Below are 23,395 nucleotides of genomic sequence, written 5' to 3' on the forward strand. Positions count from 1 at the left end.
GATAGTATAAAAATTGTTTATAGCATCTGTGATTAATTCATGCAAAGTTTATGGAATTTGATGTTATATGCTTGCAATGCTGCTAGATATTAAATGTACAATTAAAATTAAAGCTACTAAAATATAAGCGTCAATATAAGAAAACAAAAAATATGTATAATAACTCTAGAATGCAAAATATTCTTGCTTCTAAAAAAACCATAATATATCGATTTACATTTTGTATGTACAATAAAACCAGCGATATATTCAAAAAATGCAACTGTCAAAAATATCCAAAGAGGATTACATGAAACCTACATTTTGTACAACTAAAACATGCAAAATTAATAAAAACACAAAATTTATATAGGATTTACAGATTATTTGAAAAATCAAGAATATAAAAATTGCCGTTATAAACACAAAGAATTTAGTGCTTAAACAAAGCATTCGACTATCTACAAATAATACAAAAGCTTAGTAACAGTGTAATGTAAATATTTTATTTTCGAAATAAAGTCTTCGAGAACTAACTTTATAATGTGAATACTATTAGTTAAATTTAGTGAAATATTTTATAATAATTTCATCGTGTCGGCAAGTGGACATAGATAGTGCCATAGCTTGTAACATAAAAGAGCAAGTAATTTCCATTTTTGAATAACTGTTTATGAATTTTTCATGAGGCTGGACTACTTTCCATGTTGATTAATGAATTTTGCTAGTAAATCGCCTTTCCTCGAAAGAAAGAGAAAGAAGGAGAGAGATTCCAGTATAATGTAATAAATTTACTTCACCATTATCTTAAATTGTTTTAAAACGTTACAATGCTACATTCAAAATATTTATAATCTTATTTGTAAAATATTATAAACTTCGACAAAAGGCGAAGACTCAAACTGATAATATAGTGTATCAATCTTAACAAGAAATATATTTTTAGAACTTTTTAAACTATATATATAAGTAATATATAAAAAAAAAATTCAAACCAGTATATTCAATTTTATATTGAAATAAACTTTTAAATTTAAATTTGTGGTATTCAAAGATTTTATATTGTAATGCAATTTTTGATCCAGTAAATTTTTGCGTTGTACGAAGAATTTTTTCCTTGATCATTACTGTTGGAGTCATTTAAAATATGCTAAAATAAATGACAATAAACTTTCTTAATTTGATTTCACGAGTGGGAGATCTTCTTCCATCTCCCCAACTATGTCCTCCGGAGGTTTCCTGCAAGGGATCGGCAAGCGAGTGAATCAATGAAGAGCGATCGCATGCCCATGCAAAGGGACACAAACGTAATCTCACATCTCATCACATGGGACATACTGGGCAGACTCGGTACTTCGTCGTCTTCGGATGGGTTGCTGACCCTCTGCTGTTGGCTGCTCAGGAAGGTCGTCGAGTCGACCATCGTGTACGAGCCGTGGCTCAGGCCGGCGAGCTCGACGGTGGTCTCTTGCTTCACGGCAACGATCCCGCCGCCGCTCAACGAACCGCTGCCGCCACCGCCGCCTCCACCTCCGGCAGCCCCGCCGGCGGCCGCGGCTGAACCACCGCCGCCGCCGCCGCCGCCGCTACCACTACCACTACCGCTACCAGCACCGCTACCACCGTTACCACCACCACCACTACCGCCGCCGCCGCCGCCTCCGCTACCGCCACCGGCACCGCCACCCCCCGCGCCGCTCCCAGTCGTCGAGGCGGACAGAGACTTCCCTGATGCGCCGAAAAGTCAAAGTTCACGAGGGCTTGAATTGGTCTCGGGGGTTGGGCCGAATAGGTCTAAATATTTCAGCCCTGTGAATGAGTCCTATGAAGGGCCTATCTTACGCCTGGGCAAACCAGACACGTGTCTTTACTTCCCTTTTATTAAAGAGTAGTATAGGGAAATAGTGTCTTCTTTTTCTTTTTTTTTCTTTTTTTTTTAAGTAAAAAGTAGTATTTAAATCTGTGATTCCATGGATAATATATGTTCTTTAGATTCCCAGAATTCCAAAGATAGGCTCTACCTATGTGGGGTGCTTCGAATGAAGGAGGGAAGTAGTGTTTTTCAAGGAAAAATGAGTCAAAACGTGTAAAAAATATTTAGTTTAAAAATTCTGGTCATTAAACTCTAAAATTTGCAATATTAGACAGAGTTTACTATTACAGATTTTATTGAAGTAGTTACTATGCAAAATTGAATGCATCTAAAATTCTATTAACGGTAATAGTTAATGATTTCTCGGGATGCTCTCTACACAATAAAACTTCGTCTATATCCAATTGAACTGGGTTTAAACTATTACCGAAACATCTGCAAAGCTTCACATATAAGTTTGATTAAAGTTTGAAACCTGCCTCTTAATAAATAAAAAGTAAGTGTATCATGGCGTATATCATAGGTAGATCTATGTAAAATATGATATTACATTTAAATGTGTAATGAAATGTTCCTGCAGCAGAGTTGAATGTGTTCGTGCTCTATTCTGATTGGCAACTCTGCTGCGATTAGAATAATTTCTATTACAGTACATAACATTCACGTGGGAAAAATTTTGTATTCGAATTCGGTAATGATTTTTCTTAATTTTTAAATGGTAGTGTATAAAAATATATATTTTTTTAATTCAGTATTATGTTATTAATTTATATAATTTATGAAACAAACATTTTGTAACAATAGTTAATTCTTTGGTAATACTAGAAATTAGTTTTTTATTTTCTAGACTTTCAAAAAACAGTTTCCATGAATTTGCATACAGTTTAATGAATTATTAATAAATTAAAAAGATACAAAACAAATATTTTTTAGCGTTTTTATTTAAAAATTGTGATAATAATTGTAATATATTTAATAATTCTTTTTTCTAACAAAGATATCCTGTTCAGTAACTAGTGATACACATCGTCGTCGTATCAGCCGGTTGTATGACGCGTTATTGATCTATTCCGTATCTCCGGAAAGTTTCGTGTATTGAATCGAACTTAGACTTGATCAATTTCAACTAACGTGTTACAAGCTTTGTTAATTAAATTCAAGTTAAGGCGGACGCAATCGATTTTGCGCCTGGGAAACTTGGAACACAAGTATTTTACCACACAAGTTTGTCGTACTAATACATTGATAAATTTAATGCCAGAATTTTTAATATATACAAAAAATGTAAAAAATATACGAGTTAGAAATATAAACAGCCAATATAAATTATATTCGCAAATTTTTGTAACAAATTTTTAATCGGTTAGGTATAAATTATTTTATTTGCAAACGACGTAAAAAAAGCATATCATATAATGTAAAAATAACAATTTTTGTGCAAATTATAATATTGTTTATGTAGATAGATGAAATCGTGATATAATTTCTGTATAAAATTTTCCAAAAAACAACAGAAATATTTACAATATAAAAGTGAACAATGTTAATATATAATATATTTGAAAATTTCTATTTTTTACAATTATAAGATTAAAATTAGATAAAAAAAGGTAAATTTTGAAAATAAACTTTATGTCAACATTGCAGAAACCATTGTCGCGCAATAGAACATAAAGAATATTTGCGGTTTTGACTGAGAAATCATAATTAATGACAAGGAGGCTGGATGGAGGAGAGATCTGGTGACATTAAAGACGCGATGCAATTAACTGCGGGTTAATGACAGTGCTATGGAATGCGTTTAACATGCCAATTATAAAGTGAAAACTTAACAGTTATCCCTAGATTACAATTCCAATTTGGCGCGTACTTATTAAAATAATCCCTTATGCAAGCGCGCTAATTTTAATCTTTATATAATACATCGAAATAAATTTATGGTGATGAGAATTGCATGAACATTTATATAGAATATAAAAGAGTGATGCAGTGGAAATTTGTGAAAGTATTATCCTTTTCAGTTCTACTATCCTATCGCAATTTTTATCATCTAAAGTGAAATGGAAGTTTTATATATCACATTTTAATGCGGCAATAATACGAAAGGCTAACGTGTCAAACGGTTAATTCTATAAACCGGAAAAGGTTTTAAATAAATTTCGTATTTGTATTCTTTAAAGCTTTAAATTTTTCATCATATTTTGTGAGATTTTTTAAGTAATACTATATACATATATTGGAAATTCATAAATAAACCATACTTTTATTATTATGTAAATTATTATATATCAAAAAATTTATGAATAAATAATATTTTCATTATTAAGAAACATGTAAAGTTATTTATTTGCAAAAAGATACAAATTTAGATTAGCAGCGAGTTCCAGAAATATCGTCGCTCATTTCTCTTCAAAACTTGAAGAGCAACTTGGAATAAATTTTTTCTTAATGGAAATTTGATTGGACATTTGTTTTCTCATAACTTTGCAACTTTCCTCATTAAATACCTTTGTAACTAAGCTCCAATTTAAGATTCTTTTAAAGTAAAGTTTAGTTTAAATAGAACAGCTAAGGGGAGGGGGGGAACAGGCCATCTTTGTTATTCGTGGAATTTAATGCGCGACAAAATCTTATAATCTTTCTTTCTAGTCTTCAATATCTCAATAACTAACTATTTATACCGAAATACAATCATCCTTTATTTTTATTAATATATTCTTCACTCTAATATAACCGACAATAATTCTGGAAAATCAATTACACATTTCGTCAAAAATTGTCAATCTCGACAATGAGAATAAAACTGTACTTCAATTGTGTCATAAAGTTTCTCCTTTCTGCATTATCATATGATGAAAAATATTAGCACGATCTTGCTTCTTACTGTCGCTTTCGATGACGCGTGTTTACTTATGAATTTTTGCATCACGCTGGGATTAACCACTAATTGGTCCACGTATCGGAAAGTTGTAAACAAAGCACTACTTACCGGTGGTGACCACGCTGGGCAGCACCCCGGTCGCAGTGACGGCCGAGGGTGTGTCGGGCGCGACGGTGTCCGCGACCTGCGTTTGCGTCGGTCTAGGATCATAGGTCGTCGTGCTGTCGACGTAGTCGGCGCTAAGCTCATAATTCGTCATCGCCTGATGATTGTAATTCGTGTAACCGCCGGTGCCGGGCCCTGACGACGTGTACTCACTACCGCCGTACGTATACCTACTCGAAATACGCACTCCGATGAGTCGCGTTGTTTATGAGAAGTGCAAGTTGGCATCAGAAACGAAAGAAATAAAAAAAAAAAAACCAAAAAAAAGAAAAAACAAAAAACAAAACAGTCAATAATATTCGTATTTAAATTTATATTACAACGATGGGAATTATATTAAGCTATTTATTGCGAATAGATCTTCGTAAGACTCTGGTTAAATTTTGTTGAATTTTGTCGAATGAAATGGAGAAAATTTTCGGATGCTTTTAGCAAGTTTAATATAACGTTCCCTTATTTTAATATAGATTTTCAATTGTACTTACCCGCCATTGTAGGGGTGGTGTTGATCCGAACTGCTTGGCGTCTGATGCTCGAACACGCTGCTGTCCGGCGCTGTTTCCGAGGCCGCTCTCATTTGCGCCCTATGAAATCTGACCTCGTCCTCGACTTTTTCCCGTTGTTTTTTCGACATGCGCCCAAATTTAACGGCTTTAAACAATACAGAGAGTTTCATTAAGATTATTATGTTAGATCAAACAATTAAAGAGTTAATCAGTTAAGAATAAATAAATTGACATTAGTAACGATTCGTTCGTTTTGTATTCGATGATATTAATTCAAGTACAGATTAAGATATGCTAAATGAAAAATTATTATATTTTAAATTAAAATATGCTAAACATGCTTTTATAAAAAAAAAATATTTTTTACATCTTCATTGCTTTCAATATATTAAATAAAATCGATAAAAAATTATCAATTGTTTATGATTATGAAATTATTTTTTGACATTCTTTCATAATGTCTTTTGTCCATGTTTTAATTAATTTAAGTTCATTAAATTACAAATCAATAATGATATTAATTCTTAAATGCTATACATCGTGTACAGCATAAAATATAAATTCCAGAATTCTAAGAATTTCACAAAATAAATAATATGTAGAGCTTAATCATTCGATGTACTTTGAGATCAAAATAGTCTTTTATACTACGCATAAATTTTTTTCCGTCAGCCTTGTAGAAATATCGATTTTTATTCTATCTTATACTTATTATACCAAGTTATGCAAGCGACATAAAAATTTCATTGCAATTCTCTCGCCACGCAACTTCCAGATAAGGAAAAAAAAACATGTATAATTAAATAGCGCCAAACGCTCTGAATTTATCGTTTCTTTTGTTACTCTAATCTTTTATTCTATTTTTACGAACTTTATCGGCTGTTACGAACAATCATAGAGATCAGATAAGAAAGACCATCAATGCGACAGCTCATTGTGAGGTGATAAAATCTAACGGGTGTTCTACGGATCGAGATTGTGCCATCGCACACGAGCCATCTCTCTCCCTTGGCCGCTCGGCGGACCGGTCGGTCCCTTCCTTGCCATAAAGAAGGCATGGCGAAGAACGCGGAAGAGCCTCGCCGCGTCCTCCTCGTCTTCTTCGGCGACGCTATCGTCGTCTGGTCGCGACGCACCCACCCGATGACGTCACACAGCGCGTACTATAGCTTGGGCAATGCACGTGTGCTATTCCGAAAGCATAATATGATAGTCAGAATAGCCGTAACTTTATGTACGATTTCGTGTATTGAGATTTTTGGATCACTTTGGAATCGGCTTTCTCTCGATAAAAATATTAAGGTATTTAATAGTCTTTTTTTTTTTTTTTTAATTAAAAATTAGACTTGCGTGAATTAAGTTCGGATAAATAAAATCTTGTTTTCAGTTAATATTATATTTAATTGATAATATATTATGTAATTTGTACATTACATAATATCACATTAAGTTCATTACATATTACATTTTCTTAATTGCAGTTTTGCTCTTTTAATCACTTTCAAGGTTTGACCTTTTTCAGTAGCATTTTACTTCCACTTGCGCAATTAAGATTGCAAAATTATTGCACATTTGCTAACGTAGAGAGTTTAATTTTTATAACTACTTGAGACGTTAATTTTTAAGGTTGTTGACGAAACTGAGAAAGAATTGCTAAAATATCTTTGAAAATTACATTTTTAATTATAAGAAGAAATTTTCCATTTTTCTACCGCCGATTTAATTTTGAAATGAAATTTTATAAAATCGAGAAAAATTGAATTGAAAATTACGCCATAAAAACATAAATTAATTACAGAGTGCAAATAATAATTTTTGAAAATACTGACGAATGTTTTTTAATTGTTTTTTCCCAACGTGCAGAATAAATTTGCTTCATTAAAATGTGTTTTACATTATTTCACGCCGAAAATATTAGATGTCAATGTATTTCTCAATCGAAAATAAAATAGAAGAAAAGAACAAAACAGCAACAAAGGAAAGCAATAACTTTTGTTTATTTTTTTTTTCAATAATCTCAGTGGTGCGAAAAATAACCTTTTTCGACTACTTTGCTCACGGTATCAATGCATTCTCGATTTATCCGGTTGCTGCACGCGTACAATCATACGCGTACGTGTCACAAGGGTGGTCGAGGGTTCGAATGACGAGTGGGGACCGAGGGGATGATAAGAGGAATCGCGACGTCAGCGGCTAACCAAACAGCTATCGTGCGGAGGTACGGCGAAGAGAAGAGAGAGGAAAGCGGAGGGTGATCGACCGAACGCGGATAAAGCGCGAACGAGAGAATGAAACGAAGAGAGAAGGAAGGAGAGAGAGACGGAGATGGCAACAGGAAGAGTATGCACCGACCGGTAGCTTACGATGCACTTTCTGGCATTCTGTGTACGAGCGCGCACGCGTTGAGTAGAAACGATGTGTTTGCTGCTTATCGTGCCGGAGGGTAAATAAAGTGATACTGAATTTGAAATGCGCGTCGAGACGGGTCCCACTCTAAATCCTAGTTTAATCCTTTCAAGCCCTTATTTATTAAAAAAAAATTTCGTTTCTTAAGGTGCTCTTTGCATTATTATCAATTTTTTTATTCTTTATTTCACGAGTGATGAAATAATTAAAACATCAAATAACTACAATTTAATTAATTAATTAGTTACTGTCAATGTACTTGTGTAATTTGTAATATGATATTTTGAAAGAGTCAAATTAAATTATTAAGAATTATATAAAAAATTTATATATTCATTTATATATTAGTAAAAAGAATTGGCAATTTTTAAAAATCTAGCAAATTTTAACAAATTTTAAATGTTAAATATGAAATTTTTGCTACTGATATGTGGCACATTTAAATGAATCTCTAATATTTTATTAAAAATACTTTAATCTCTATTAAAATTAACTTTCTAATATACAGTTCAATCTTGTTTTGTTTCAAATATTGAAACATATTTACCTATATTCAATACATTTCTCTGCAAGAAATATTACAAAACTTAATTGTAGTCACTAGGTGTAATAAAATAGAGGAGTCCACTCCAAAACCAAAAATCGAGTGTAACATCCTGTCATTATATTATAATTAACACTTTTATCAGAAACGCGTGATTTTTACATTATTCAGTCGCTACATTTTATTATTTATTTATTATATCGTATAATGAATAATTTTAACGGGCCAGATTTGAACGCAAATCGTGCAACGACCGCTGTTGACGGTATTTGTCCGGAGAAAAAAGCTATGTTTGATAATTGGCCATCGAAAAGCAGGAAGCTGCGGTCATGCCTGAATATCGCGGCTAAATATCGTTCGAGTCATGTGAAGCGACAAAACATTTTGACTTCGCGTAAAATTATTTATTATGAGAACAATTAATAATATATGTAATTATGTTAATAACAAAATATATAATATAAAAAATATTTTAATTATATAATATATTATAAAACTAAACTACATAGTAAAATGTGAAAAAATTATTTAATAAATCTTTACTTGAATATATGTATAGGTATACTTTTTGAAATCCGTAAATTATTCAAATCAAAATCCGCTTTACTAATAAGATTATTTTCAAATTTATACTATTTTTATTTTAAATTTTATTTTAATTAAATTTTTATTTTAAATTTTAAATTTAGAAATCATTTAATATGGTATTAATTATCGAAATATACTAGCAATTAAAAATTCTTGGTAATTTAAATTTTAAAGTAATAAACACATTTGAAATGTAGCATAAGAAATCAACACTAATTAGCATCATTTTGATATTAAAACAAAAATTTTTGTTATCGATAATAATACAATATTATACGTGTTTGCTGTGTATTTGATCTATTTTTATATTATTTATATACAATTCGTAATCAACTACCTTTTATTAACAACTGTATGTAAATTGTCGTGTCGAATGGTGTTTGTGGCGTTTTCGAGATCTTTGATCGCACGACACTCAATTTAGATTCGCGGAAGTCACAATCACGAGATTACAAAAATAGCTGGCGCATATAAAATTTATGCCACACCTTTGCTAGTCAAATCGGGTTTATTTATCGAACGATGTAAAGAAGTTCAATAATGCGAAATCGAAGGACAAAACAAATTTGTTAGAGTAATAACACTATTTTTTTTCGAGATATATCAAAAAATAAATGCACTGTTTTTAAAAATATTTGAAATCAATCATTTTTCAAGCAAAAAGAATACAAATGGACAATTTCTCTTTAATTTTTTATGGTAAATTACTCAATAATTACATTACTAGTAAGTTTATTTACTTTATTTATATTTATTGGAAGAATTATCTCCTATTAATTAAAAAATAATATTTATTTAATTACTTATCCTTTTAAAACTTGTTTGAAAATCTTCAAATACTAAACTTTTATTAAACGATGTATACGTATCTGGAATATTAAATTACGAGAGTCAAAAAGGAACCTTAATGTGGCAATGAAAAAGAACTGTAAATATTAAGATTACTTTTTGATTTCTTCTTTGTATATTAAAATTTTATCGAGTAAATAATATATCCTCTTGCATATTGAGAAATAAGTTTCCGCCTTTGATGCACATTTTTCGGGACACCATATGTATCTGTCGCGATAATCGCACGATATGTCTACGGTGTGTTGCCATACCGTGTACATTGATAAGGAATCCGGTTCATCGTCTTCTCGAAGCACACATGCGTATACCTCATGTAACTTAGATGCATCTTCGTGCGAACAACTTTGATAATGTTGAGTTGTCAGTTCGTCAATCAACTTAGATCGATCACAAAACTGTTCAAATTTTATCTGTTTTATCTTTATTATTTTATTATTAGTCACAAATTTAATAAAAAACCTATTATCCTTTTCTAAAACATTATTCTCTTATTATTAATTTTTGTTCTTGAGATTTTTCTAAACGAAATGCAATTTAATAAAATACAATAACATTACGAGGCATGTTATGCTTATTTGCAACAATAAATAGTAAAAAATCTTTGAATAATAGAAGAATCAACCGCACGCAATTTCACTCGGATCCAGGATCGCCACCTTAACTACCATATTTCCGACCGGCTTCGCCCGATAGACTTTATCTGCTCACCCACGAGGTATCTTCCGTCTCGATTCGTCTTGACGGCCTTGTCTATTAATATCACAGCCGCCTTCGAGAATAGGCTTCGGACAACGTATACAAACGCAGCGGTTTAACGCGCCGAAGACAGTTCGTGGCTCGTTCTGATAAGGTGCAGCGATGACTCGCCGCCGGGAGGAGAGACGGATTCTGATAAGGGGTCGTGCACCCCGGGTTGGCGTGCGTAGCAATTCGCATCTATAAAGCTGCCTTCGTCATATGTTTCTCCGATTTTTCGTCCGAAAGAATTTATTTTGCGTCACCTGATAATGCTTGATACATTATGCAAGAATTTATTACTAAGAATGCTCTTACTTTTTTTACTCGCAATTTAATTTGTCGGAAATTTAAAGATGTAACAATGCAATATTAATATTTAAATCTAAACGAATTGAGTTAAGTTAGTTAAGTTTCTACAAGAATTGAATTTGGTGCAATCATGTCGTTTTTAAATATTCATCGAAACATTATACGTAAAAGTGTATGATTATTTTGCGTCGACGAAAAATATCGCGTTAGACGCGTCCATTTTACGGATTTCATTTTTTTTCCCCGTCACGCATTATTCGTTCACATATTGCGTCATATTATCTGCATCAAGTAAATATCGAGCATTGGTGTTGTCCGAACATGTCGCAATATCGTATCTGCGCGCGACAGTCTTTCGAACAAAGGAGCTTTTTAAATAACTCGTGTGACGCTACGCTATGTTCTACGTTAATCCCGTGGAATTATATCACGCAAGATCTGTTTGGATAGTATCCACCGATTGTGTGAATAAGATATTACCGCGTTTGTCGCACAGACGCGTAATGTTATGGAATTATTTTAGATCATTATCTAAGATTAAATTAAATTCCGAAACTATTACAATATAATGATTCTATTATCTTCTTACGAATTCATTGTTTTCTCATAAAGGAAAGAATTTTCTTTATCTTATTGTATATAGACATTCAGAAGAAAGAATGTAATGATATTTGTATAATATATAATCTCTCTAATTTGAAAATAATATAATATACAAAAATACATGAAGTAAACTGTATTAAGTCACATGAACATAATTTTTCAGAAGGATTTAAAGAGATTTTTCATATTCTTTCAATAAAATATTTATAATGTTTCGTATTCACAGACATAATATCAAACTTCGATATGTTTCGGAAAATGAAGTTGTGTGAATACGATTTTAATGTGACTTAACTTTATCCAACCAAAATCTCTATTAAAATGAAAATATTCACTAAAAACATTTGCCATTGGGTAAAAATTGGATTACAGAGTCTCGTAATAACATTAACACAGTTTTCGTGAAAAAATGTGACTTAGCACAGTTTACCTCGTATACTTTTTTTCTGATTTGATAACAAGGATAATGTGTGAAGCGATAAAAACCTCCATATGTCTGCATTTCGAGAATTGTACAGATTGACGCGACTTTTCGCCGTTTTGACGAAGGTGATGAAAGATTAGAGCAGTTGAAAGCACTCACCATCTCTTGACATGCCGAGGCGTAGGCACTTTTGCAACCGACAGTACTGGCACCGGTTTCTGTTTACACGGTCGACCACACAATTCTTGTTCCGCGGACATTGATAGTTGACGACCGACGACTGCGACCGCCTGAAGAAGCCCTTGCAGCCCTCGCAGGTGATCACGCCGTAATGCACGCCGCTGCTCTTGTCCCCGCACACCTTGCACGGGATTATCTCGATCTGGGCTGTAACCATAAAAGAAACGAATACCTCAATTATGAGCTCCTGTAAGGACGTCTTGCAAAACCTCTCTCGCGTTTTATAACCTACAACAGTCTTTTATTTTTATTTCGAGCATTTCATCAAGCTTTAAGAGTTGCTCGTACGTATGTACATATCTGGAAATTACGATCATTTACGCGCGCGAACGCGCATTTGCACATTTTCCTTCTTTCTCTCGGATCTCCCCCTCGTTGCTCCAACATGCCTCACATCTTTTGCTTCAAGGATTTTCGCTAAGTTATTTCGAAATTTAATTCTCTGTTTTATACGTGGCACAATATAATAACGTAATAAGAATCTTTCTTTGTAAAAAGCTTATTGTAAAATACGATTTACCTCCGCCACGAAATAATATACAAATTTCTAATGATATAAGTACGAATAATACGTGTGCTCCAAATTGTACGTAATTTAGGAATTATGAAATCATTATAATTTTGGTAAATTCAATATTCCATACCGAGCACAAGAAAGCACACATCAGATATTATGTTTCTTATATTACGTTTTTTTTATATAACGTTGTACTACGTTACGAATTTCAGAATTATAAGAATAAGTTTGAATCTGTGCTATAGCCCGATTGCATCTTTTCTACATTCCATTCCTTTGACGGTTCTACCTCGTATCGAATTGGTTTGCAATCTACGATCATCGAGGATCGCGCTGCCTGCGCCGACTGGAATCTGCGAGGATCTCTCTCTCGATCTCGATCCTTCCGTCGGCTGAGGACTCGTACTGTCCGCACCCCACGTAGGCCCGCCAAATCCTGACAGACTTCCCTCCATTTACGGATCTTTCTTGCTGGTTTCATTTACGATTTATACGTGTAAACTATATCAGCTCGATCCTGAAGATCCGCGCACGTGATTGCAATTGATATCGATCGTCCATTGAATCCGTCCTTAATGAGTCTTCAAATTAGTCTTTTTCTCAAATTCACACAACCGAATTTCACAGTTTGTTTTGCACGAAGAGTTTTAGAAAATATATCGTCACTGCTGAAGTGTATTTGTTGAATTTCTCCCCAATTAATGCTAAGATTATTTAAAATATTCATACTGTAAAAAATATATATAATGTAAGACAATCTTGAGAATTAAATTCATTATTTATTTATTGCTGCTTAATTTTTATTTTAATATTAAATTATACTTATCACTAAATTAGTCTAAATTATTTTTTTATTTGTTTGAAGCATGAGAAAATTACATTTTTATAAAGAAAGTAACTTGATGAATTTTTAAATAAAAAAAATTTATAAAAGCTTCGAAATTTAATAACACTTGTGCTTAAAGGAAATCTCTTAAAGGAAAATATTATCTCTCTAGAATTCTATTTTGCAAGAAATAAAGATTTTGGATAAATTCATGAGTTTTAAAAATTAACGTCTGAAATTCTTCGCTTATCGACAATAAAAAAATAATGGTATTCAGTTAGACACAGGATGTGGCTATCATAATCTAGCTCAATTTCTAGTAGATACTAGTATAAACTGCATGACCCGATGTACATCTGTATAAACTTCACAATCTGACTTAATGCGAAATATTTTCCCAATTTCTAGACCTGAGAATAGATTAAAAATTGTAAAATCGTTATCAAAGACGAAATAACGACTCAAATAACGAATTCACAAATATTCGCAATACTATTGTATATTTTTTGCTAAAAAATTTACGATAAAATATTTATTTTATAGTATTAAACTCTAACTTATTATATAAATTAATAGTATAAAATTATTTAGCCACGTAAACGTGCATGAAAAATACAAGCTCAAAAATTAACAGGGGAAATTTGTAGATAAACATATACAATTGTTATATAACATAATTGGCAAAATATAAAGTATAAAAGAAATTTATAAAAGTGCAAAGAGCTTTGTACTCAGACAACAGCGCTCTCTTTATTTTCATCTTCAACAAGAAAAGGCGAATATATGCATCGTCGGGAATTAAGTTTCTTTTGGAAATACTTTGTTATTACGACATACATATTAATTTCAGAAAAAACACGAATTTTAAAGCATAAAAGAAAATACATTGTTTTTTTTAGGAAACTTGTTATGTTGATTTCATAACTTTTTTTATTTAAAAATTTTTATATTAGAGATCCGTAGGTCTTCCAAAACAGCGTTTTTAGATCATTATGTAACTTCGAATTTTAATCGAAAGAATTTTTGAAGTCTTTAGGCTTTCGAATTATAAAGAGTTCGGATTGCAGCATTTTGCTAATTATCGAAATTTTTTTCCACGAATCTTAAAAATCATTGTCTATATCAAACATTCCCAAATCATTATATTCTTACGTTTTTAGTCAAACATACATCACCCATGCATTAGAAATAAAATCTAAAAGCAATTCTTCATTCACTGCATAATTTATTCTTCCCTAGAAATTGTATCGACGATTTTGGAGGTTGAAAAATGTCGAGAAATAAGAGACCTCGGTAGCACAGCGACAGAAAAAGCCCGATGCAAAGCAGCGTCGTGTAATGGAAAAGGGCCGGGCGAGAGGGAGATGATGATTCGCACGTGTGCGTGTGCGTGTATGAAAGCAAGGATTTGGTGCGCGGCCGGCCCGTCTAGATATATCACCCGAGTGCGCTCTTCTCTCTCTCTCTCTCTCCCTCTCTCTCTCTCTCTCTCTCTCTCTCTCTTTCGCTCTCTCTCTCGTCCGGCAACTCTAGCGCCACAAGCAGAGCGTCGAGGCGCTTGCACCATACATACGCGGCCGAACATTACATAACCGAGAACGATGAACCCAGAGTACAGTCACCCGGCACGCTCGCATCTTCGACGTGCGTCATGCGGAGAGCGCAGCGTGCAGCGGCACAACAGCGGACAGTACGCTATACCTGGAACCCCGAAATCGAAACGATTGCACTTCGCTGCACCGGTGTATTGTTGCGATTACTTATACAATTCTCTTAGATATTTACACATAAATGACGCACGTACCGTCGCTGGCTTCGTAAGATCGCCAATATAAAATAATATCGCTATGGATTCAAACGTTACGTCAAATTAAAGTTGAATATATATTTAATGAAATGAGACAATTACGTTAAAGCTTATATTTATTGTGAAGTAATGCTTAAGTTATCTGCAGTTGTTTTTGAAGAGCTTTCTGATATTCTTTTTATTGAGCTTTTCGTATTATTTTGCATTATTACTTTTGTTATCTTCGATTTGTCTCATTAATCTTCTTTTTCATAATTGCCAGAGTGGTTAATGTAGCAAAACTTTTTTTATTATTTTATACACGAATGGCTGCATCGTAAAGTGCAATTTTTTGTTCGATCCACCTTATGTTCTTACGTGGCAATGACTATCTCTGTTCCTTTTTCTAGATTGCATAGTATTTATTACGACAATATTATATTTGCGCAATGCTCACATAATATGTCGCATTGTTGCATTTCTTTGATTAATTTAATAATTTAATAATTTTTAGTAATTTAATTTTTACATTTTTATTTATAACACAAGATTTTGATCGTGCAGAAATAAAATATATACATAATTTGTCTGTCACTAGACAGTTATTTTAATTTTCAAAACTATTACCCGATTATTTTATTCGGTATAGCACACTTTACCAGATCAAATTTATAAAAAGACGTATCTCGCGCCAGAACATATGATAAATAAATTCTTTCTGCAAGTTATATATAGCTCTTCAGTCGAAATTGTTGCAATGCCACTTTACGGAAGTGCAAAAAACAATTTTGGCAAATAGTATTGAACATTTTTTGTGTAATATTTTTTGAACAATATCTCGAACAAAGCACAAATAATTGCAACTGCCATATAAATATTGCTTTCGAAATCTTTCAGGTTTACTATGTATATTGCGATATTTGGTCGTCAACTTTGCGCAAAAGCTTGAAGAAATTTCTAGACATCCTGGAAGGATGCATCCTACGGATACATTCATTACACTAATTGGTGCAATACAGCGTGCAAAAAATTTCACGTATCATTAGAAACGTAGAATTTGAAAAAAAAATGTTAGATATGAACTTCTCATAGTAGCGAAGTAAGATTTAATTTTTTTCACTATTTTATCTATCAAGATGAGCGATGTTGTGCACTGTGCGGTCACGCGACGCGAATAGCGCGCAAATCGCGCAGCACGCGCAAGCGCGACGAAAAGCATAGAAGTACACGCGCGTACACGTATACACGCGCGAGAGCGAGCGCACGCGCGCTCTTCTTCACGATTTTCCACCTGGAGACTTTCCAGACACGCAACTTGATCGCACTTCGCGTTCTCGCTGCATACGTTTCACACGTACACGCGTACACATAGAAGTACACTACTCGCGTGAGCTCGCGAGATTTTTGCACGACGAATAGACGTACAGAGCAGTAGTCCCGCCAGATAGAAAGTGGAAAAAGACAGTGTGGATTTTTGCAAATCGATTCTCATCGATAAGATGGACAACTTGGTTGGATGTGACGGACTTCCGCTCCGCGCTCGTGCGTTCGCAGAAGACCACGATGGCGAGAAAATCCCGGAGGGCGTCACAGAGAAATCGGTGCAATGACGAATAGGAGATGAAACAAAAGAAGGAAGAGAGCGTGAAAATAGGGGGCGGAGAGGAAGCGGGAAAATGTACGTGTAATATTAACACATGTCACGGCGTGGGAACACTCGCGGCCGCACTCCTCAGATTTCTTTGCTCGATTGAGAATTTCGGGAGGCACCCGGAGCATGTACGATTGTGAGTCGAGAGCGAGCTTACACACGCGGCGCGACTGTCCTCTCTCTCTCTTTTTCTCCCACTGCTCTTCGATCTCTCTTGCGAGAAGAACACCGATCTTTCTCGTACGCGCGCGTGGCCGGAAAAACTCGCGGAAAGTCCACGACTGACGGTATGAATATTTCGGGGGTTTTGACGAGCCGAGACGGTAGCAACGTGTCAGACGAAGAAGGAGAAAAGAGTGCGTACACGCCCGCGCGCGCCACACAAAAAGAAAGAGAAAGAGAAAATGTCAGCGTGAAAGACAGAGACGGAACGTGTGCGAACTAAAAGGAAGGAGAGAAAGGGAGAGAATGATAGACAGAGAGAGACGGAAAGAGGTGTTTTTCGGGGACCGGCGTTAGCGGGCTGGCATCTCACAATATGTCAAAGCACCCCGCGCGCCCCCCTACATCGCGCGACGATGCGGCGGGTCACTGAACTGCGCGCCTTCGCTGATGACGACCGAGTGCCTCACCCTTTGCTCCCTCCGCCCCTCTTACCCGTACCACCAACGCCACACGGCCCCCACCGCCCCCGCGCAACGCGGAGACCGACGAATGCCGTCGGCAGCAACCGATCATTGTCGAAGACAACCGAAAACCGCACCGGGCGGATTACGAGCGCAGCGCGCGCTTTCTGATCTCGACTCGTGCGACGCGTTTGCTTTATTAGCGCGCCTTGTTAAGGTCACTAGCGTGCTACCTAAATGCACGCGCGTATCGTGTTTCCTGCATCGGAAACGCGGCTCGCGTAATTTGGGGATTTCATTGGCGAGGATAGACGGCTTTTTGATCTTCGTTTTCTGCAGCGGAAATGAGAAATTTACTCACGAAAGTAAGGAATGGAAGGAAGTATATAGTTGGCATTTTTTTCAAGCAGCTCAACTAGAGATTTTTTTCAATAACAATTTAGATGAATGTGATTTCCGGAACACATACAATTTTTAATATTAAAAATTTACAATATTTCTATTTACTACGTTTTCATTTCTGTTTTAAAGAGATATACTTCTAAAATTACAATCATCTTGACAACTATCAGTTTGGATAAATAGTATGTTTACACGTTGACAAATAAAATTCTTCGTTAATTAATGGGACATAAATTAACGTCCTATTGTTGACTATGTGTTTTTCTTAAATAAGAGCTAGGCTGGAGTCTAGGGCGCCTGAAAGCGATCTGATTTTGCGAAGCGGCAGCATTCAGTTGATTTTATCTCTAGAAATTCCTGTTCTCTATGTATATATTATACACTCGGTTTCCCTGCTGACATCATTATCTTATTTCGTCCCTTCTTCATCCTTTCGTATCCTTTCCACTTACGTTCACATCACCCCTTATTCCGTGCTCTGTTCTCGTATGCACCCTCTCGTCCCTCACTTTTCTCTCATTTCCCGACACTCTCTGCTCTTTCCCAAACACGCGCCGGTTTTATCCCCACTATCTGCCGACCGCACGCCGTTCTTTCCACGCCATTTTACTCCGTCCTTCTCTCCTCGTTCCCTCATCGCTATTCTCCCTTCCCTCCTCGTCGTTCCTCATTGTCCTCGCTCGCCTCCCCGTCCCCTCCCTTCTCGCACTCGCCGCTCACTCCGAGCGATTTCCTCCACTCTCCCTCTCGCCCTCGCCGTCTCCCTTTCGCTCCTTCGCTCATTTATTGCATAACCGTGCACGAGGTTGCCAACCTGCGCCGCGTAATACTCTATAAATACGTTTCGCAAATAAATATTCGCGTGACGACGATATGCATGCGTGCGAGTCGGCGGTTGCAAGGCGTCGTCGTCGTCGTCGTCGTCGCCGCCGGTCCGCCTTTCCTGCCTTGGAATTCAGTGTACGAGATCGCACGATATCGCGAATAGGGAAGATAAGCCGGTTTTTGATAACGAGATGCGCACCAGTGTCTGCGCGTACTGGTCATGTTTATATTGCATGTTGTTTTGGAAACGAGGATAGGACATTGATCCCAGTCATTATCATTAATTTTGCCGCGCGCGTTTGACATTCTTTAAATAAAAATGAGTTATTTTTGGTACTATAAATTTTTTATACATTTTGACATCTTAGACAAACTAGAATCAATCTAAATCAATTAATTCTTGGAATACCATAAGTTCTTATTGCTATAAATTCTTAGTTCCACACAGTTGTAGTATATTAGATTCTTAGTATTTCAAACATTTGCTAATATAAACTCTTGTAAAAGGATTTGAAAGATAGATCCATATCATACAATAAAAAACAATGTTATAACAATTTACATTAATATCATTTATATTAAAATTGTACGGACAAAAAATGCACAAGATGAATTACTCTCATAAGCATTATAATTAACAACTGCGGTCGTTCTGACATACCTAATGTTGATTAATGTAACTGACAAAGATATGACCATTTTTCAGACTGGGCCGCATAACTACTCGAACGTAATGCAGATATGTCCGAGTGCAAAGGGTTAACGTCGCCGCTTGCTCACTCGTTCGCTCGCGTTCGCGTAACGCGCGGGCTGACGTCACTTTTGACCGGCCCCGAGACGACGAACTTTAAGACAAGCGTTTCCGAGTGGCATAATAAACGTCGAACTCGTAATTCGTGCCAAGTCCGCTCGTAACGTCGTAACCGCGGTATAGCAATACGCTTCGTGCATGTGTCGCGCGTCATCTCGGAAAGCTCGCGAGGTTCAACGACTCTCCGGCTATTATCCGACGTACGAGCGACGCGCATTGTTTGGCGAACGATCGTAGGCGATACGCCGAGATTTCGACGACGCAGATCGTGACAACTAAACGACTATCCTTATTAACCCATTTCTGCATTGAAGTAGATAGATAAGTAGATAAGTAGAAAGATTACGTAGAAATGCGAAATTGTGTAAAAATTTTGTCATGCACCAAAATGTCTTTTATGACTTTTTTCAGAAAAATATAAATTTTGAATAGATAGCTGTTTATATAATTTATGTATATTATTTTAGTATATATACAAACATTCTAAAGACCCTTTTCTTTATTAACGTTAAAAGCAATTCATAAAATTAAACGCCCAATTAAAAAAATATGATATTTTTTCTTCAATAATAAATCTTTTGCAAATAAAAATAATATAAATATAAATTTTTCAAAGTTAAATATATCTTTTTGTATATTTTCGATACTTTTTCCCCTGATCCACAATTGTAATATCAAATTAAATAATTATTATATGTATATTTGGAATTAAAATTATTATTATATCAATAAAAATAAACTCATACAATAAAACATCTCAGTTCCTTATTAACTCTTTCAATCTAAAAGAAAGAAATATAAAAACTCGACATTTTTCCATTAATTTGCATTTTAATATTATTTTATCTAATCTCCTGGTTATTAAAATGAGACCTACTTTGCAATACGTAATAATCGATAAAAATTTAACCACATTTAACAAAAATTTAACTAAGATATAGGAATTAAAAATGTTATTTCGTTAAAAATTTTTTTAAATAATACAAGCTTCGTATTATTAAACAAAAATAAAGCTTTAAATCAAACTTATTGTGAAATCAAGTAAATCTCAATAAAAAAATTAAATATCTTGGAATCATCTGAGCGCGTCATGCCATTCATATTAATATCTGCTATTAAACATCATATTGAAACTAAAAACGATTACTATGACGAGTTACAAGTACAAACTCGTTATTAATATTGTTATATATCATCCAATTTAAAAAATATTTCTCGTCGATTAGTTATCAATTCTGAATGTTTATCAATAACGTCACACTGATGCAAACTTGGTACTCGATAATAATGTTATTTTTCTGATGTACGATGTATTTGTGGAATAATGAGAATATAATCGTCACGATTTTTCGTGTTAACAGTAGAACTACTAAAGCGGTCCAAATGACTGGTTTGTAATTTCTTATAACAATTATTTAAATTTACAATTTACGACACTTTCTGAATTTTTCTGATTTTTGTCGTAATGTATAAATTAAACCGATCAATTCAATTTCTCTCTCTTCATCCCTTTTTAAAAAAGAAATAAAAATAGATATATATTAATCATCGGTAGTTCTAATGTTAAGTTTTAGATGTATTTAATTGATAGAGTGATAAAAAAAATGAATATATTAATAATATACTGATATATGAGATATATTCAATTCTATATTATTACACATTTCTCGTTTAAGTTAGTTTCGATTTTTTGAATTTGTGCGATATCACTGTAAAGTTAGTTTTAATGCATTTTATAATTAAATAATGATGATTTTTAATTAATTCGTTAAATTATGTCATTTTCTATTATTATGTTTAAGAGAATTAATTTTCTCTTAGCGGTATATCGGTGATTATTATAAGTTGATATGTATTCTTAGGAGACTATCATATATAAATAACAGTATTTTCTCTGTCGCGTGTGCTGTGACTTACCTTCATACCGATTGCTTTGCGCGCTGACCTACATTCAGGTCGAGATTCACGCTGCACTCGCTATGGCCATGCACTCGCTCTATGAATGCACTCTATGAACTATATATATATTGCACTACGAGAAATCAGGCACAACAATCGTCTTTAAATCTTATAAAAACGGCACTCAAGTTTTCAAATTAAGTTATAAAAGCGTATGTTTGTGCGCAGACATGCTATATTAATTTTTTGTATTAAAATTCAAATATATTATGTGAAAACTTTCAATAATATTATTAATCTGATAAGTTTATAATTCAATCCTATTCAATCATGTTAATTCAATCCCACAAATAAAATAGTATTGCATTTCTATTAACAGCACGGAAAAATTCTATTTTATAGTGGTCACTGCTTACAATTACTATTAAAATTTGTCGAGTTCTTTTTCTAAAGTTTATAATTCCTCTTGTTTGTTAAGTAACTTTATTTATATTTCTTCATTTCTTTCTGTCACCCACACAATATTATGTTTATCCATCTATGTACCAAATTTTATATGCAATGAAAAGTTTGTCGAAACAATCGTTTTTGTTTTCGTTTGATACAGATTTGTATGATACAGATATTCAATTTCGTTTGATACAGAAATTGTTATACAGTATTTAATCAGAGTGATTCTTTCCCCTAGCTTTACGTACATAATAAGTTATATCTGCAAAAATATATCGACAATTTGATAATGATTGTCACTGTATTATTGTAGTGTCGGATTTAAATTTTAAATTTTGATTTGATTTTGAAGTTTGAAGAATTAAATTGGAACTTTTTACCAGTTGACCTGTATATCTATAAATATCGTACCTGTAATTATATTATCTATAAATATTTATTGTTCAAGAATTTATAAAGCAATATAATATATATAAAATATTACCTGTGTGTATATATTATAAATATACATCTTTCAAAATAATGTTAGAATAATTGAGTGTTAGTATTCAATTGTCATGAATCAGCACGAGTGACTATTCCAATGAGGTCAGTTATAAAAATCTATAATAAATGTTTTATTTTTGATACTTTTGAAAATACTTTCGATGAATAATTTCCATACTAATAAAGTCAGTTAAAAACCAAAAAGCTGAAAACATTGAAAATAATTGTTGCAGTGAGATCAGTTTTGAATTTAATGATAAAAGAATTATATTCCCGATATTTCTTTCATGAAAATATCATCGGGATAAAGTAATTTAATTGATGAATTTTTTAAATAATTTTAGTTATTGTTTCCAAATTTTGTATTTTTCTTTTTTCGAATATTTAAATCATATAATAGAATTAAAGTTAAAGACAAGCCTCTTTAAATAAACATCTTTTTGGATAATCTAAGTATTATTAATAAAATATTAATTTTTAAAAATATTTTTTCTTGTAATTTAGAGACCTATGATTATTTATCCAATTGCATCCTGTTAAGGGAAACATTTCAGTGAGTAAAGGATTTAAAAACAAAAATGATTGATATTACACTGAGAGAAAAGAATAATTGCAGTAATCACAATCTGCATCTGTTTTTTGGCGCCAACCGTATATATATATATATTTTTATTATTTTCCTAAAAGTATTTTAACTATATGGTTGGTTATATGATTGGCAATACTATACGTATAAGGTTATTATTACTAAAAATATAGTAATAATTCTAAAAACGAGTATTCTGACTATAATTATAGTCCCTGCAATTATAGTTCCAAATATCACGTACTTTCTTCTCAGTGTAATAGTAGTTCCGGCTAGAAGCTTGTATCATTATCGACCAGTACGGTATGACCGATTTCAATAGAGTTATGCAACTCTCTCGACTTTGCGCCACTTTGCAAGAGATGCAACCGGCAGCAGACGGCCCAATGGGCCTTACATACGGAGCAGCACTGCTCTCACTC

General features: G+C 33.8%; 1 protein-coding gene across 7 annotated transcripts in view; it reads right to left on the minus strand.

Moving 5' to 3' along the window:
• The window catches only part of Hr3 (Hormone receptor 3), a 116,183-nt gene that overhangs the window by 11,643 nt on the left and 81,145 nt on the right, over positions 1-23,395 (minus strand). For 5 of the 7 annotated variants that reach the window (XR_001101781.2, XM_067349582.1, XM_067349581.1 and 2 more), the window contains 4 exons: positions 12,028-12,255; positions 5,384-5,549; positions 4,842-5,068; positions 1,297-1,707 (listed from right to left, as the gene is read on the minus strand). Coding sequence is in view for 6 of the 7 variants with exons in the window: in XM_067349581.1 (XP_067205682.1) it covers positions 1,297-1,707; positions 4,842-5,068; positions 5,384-5,549; positions 12,028-12,255 (1,032 nt within the window). In the remaining variant the exon portion in view is untranslated. The remainder of the gene's footprint in view (positions 1-1,296; positions 1,708-4,841; positions 5,069-5,383; positions 5,550-12,027; positions 12,256-23,395) is intronic. The other 2 variants (XM_012378791.2, XM_012378796.2) reach the window with 2 other exon arrangements.

Source organism: Linepithema humile, chromosome 2 (genome assembly GCF_040581485.1).
Source record: "Linepithema humile isolate Giens D197 chromosome 2, Lhum_UNIL_v1.0, whole genome shotgun sequence".
Taxonomy (NCBI): Eukaryota; Metazoa; Arthropoda; class Insecta; order Hymenoptera; family Formicidae; genus Linepithema; species Linepithema humile.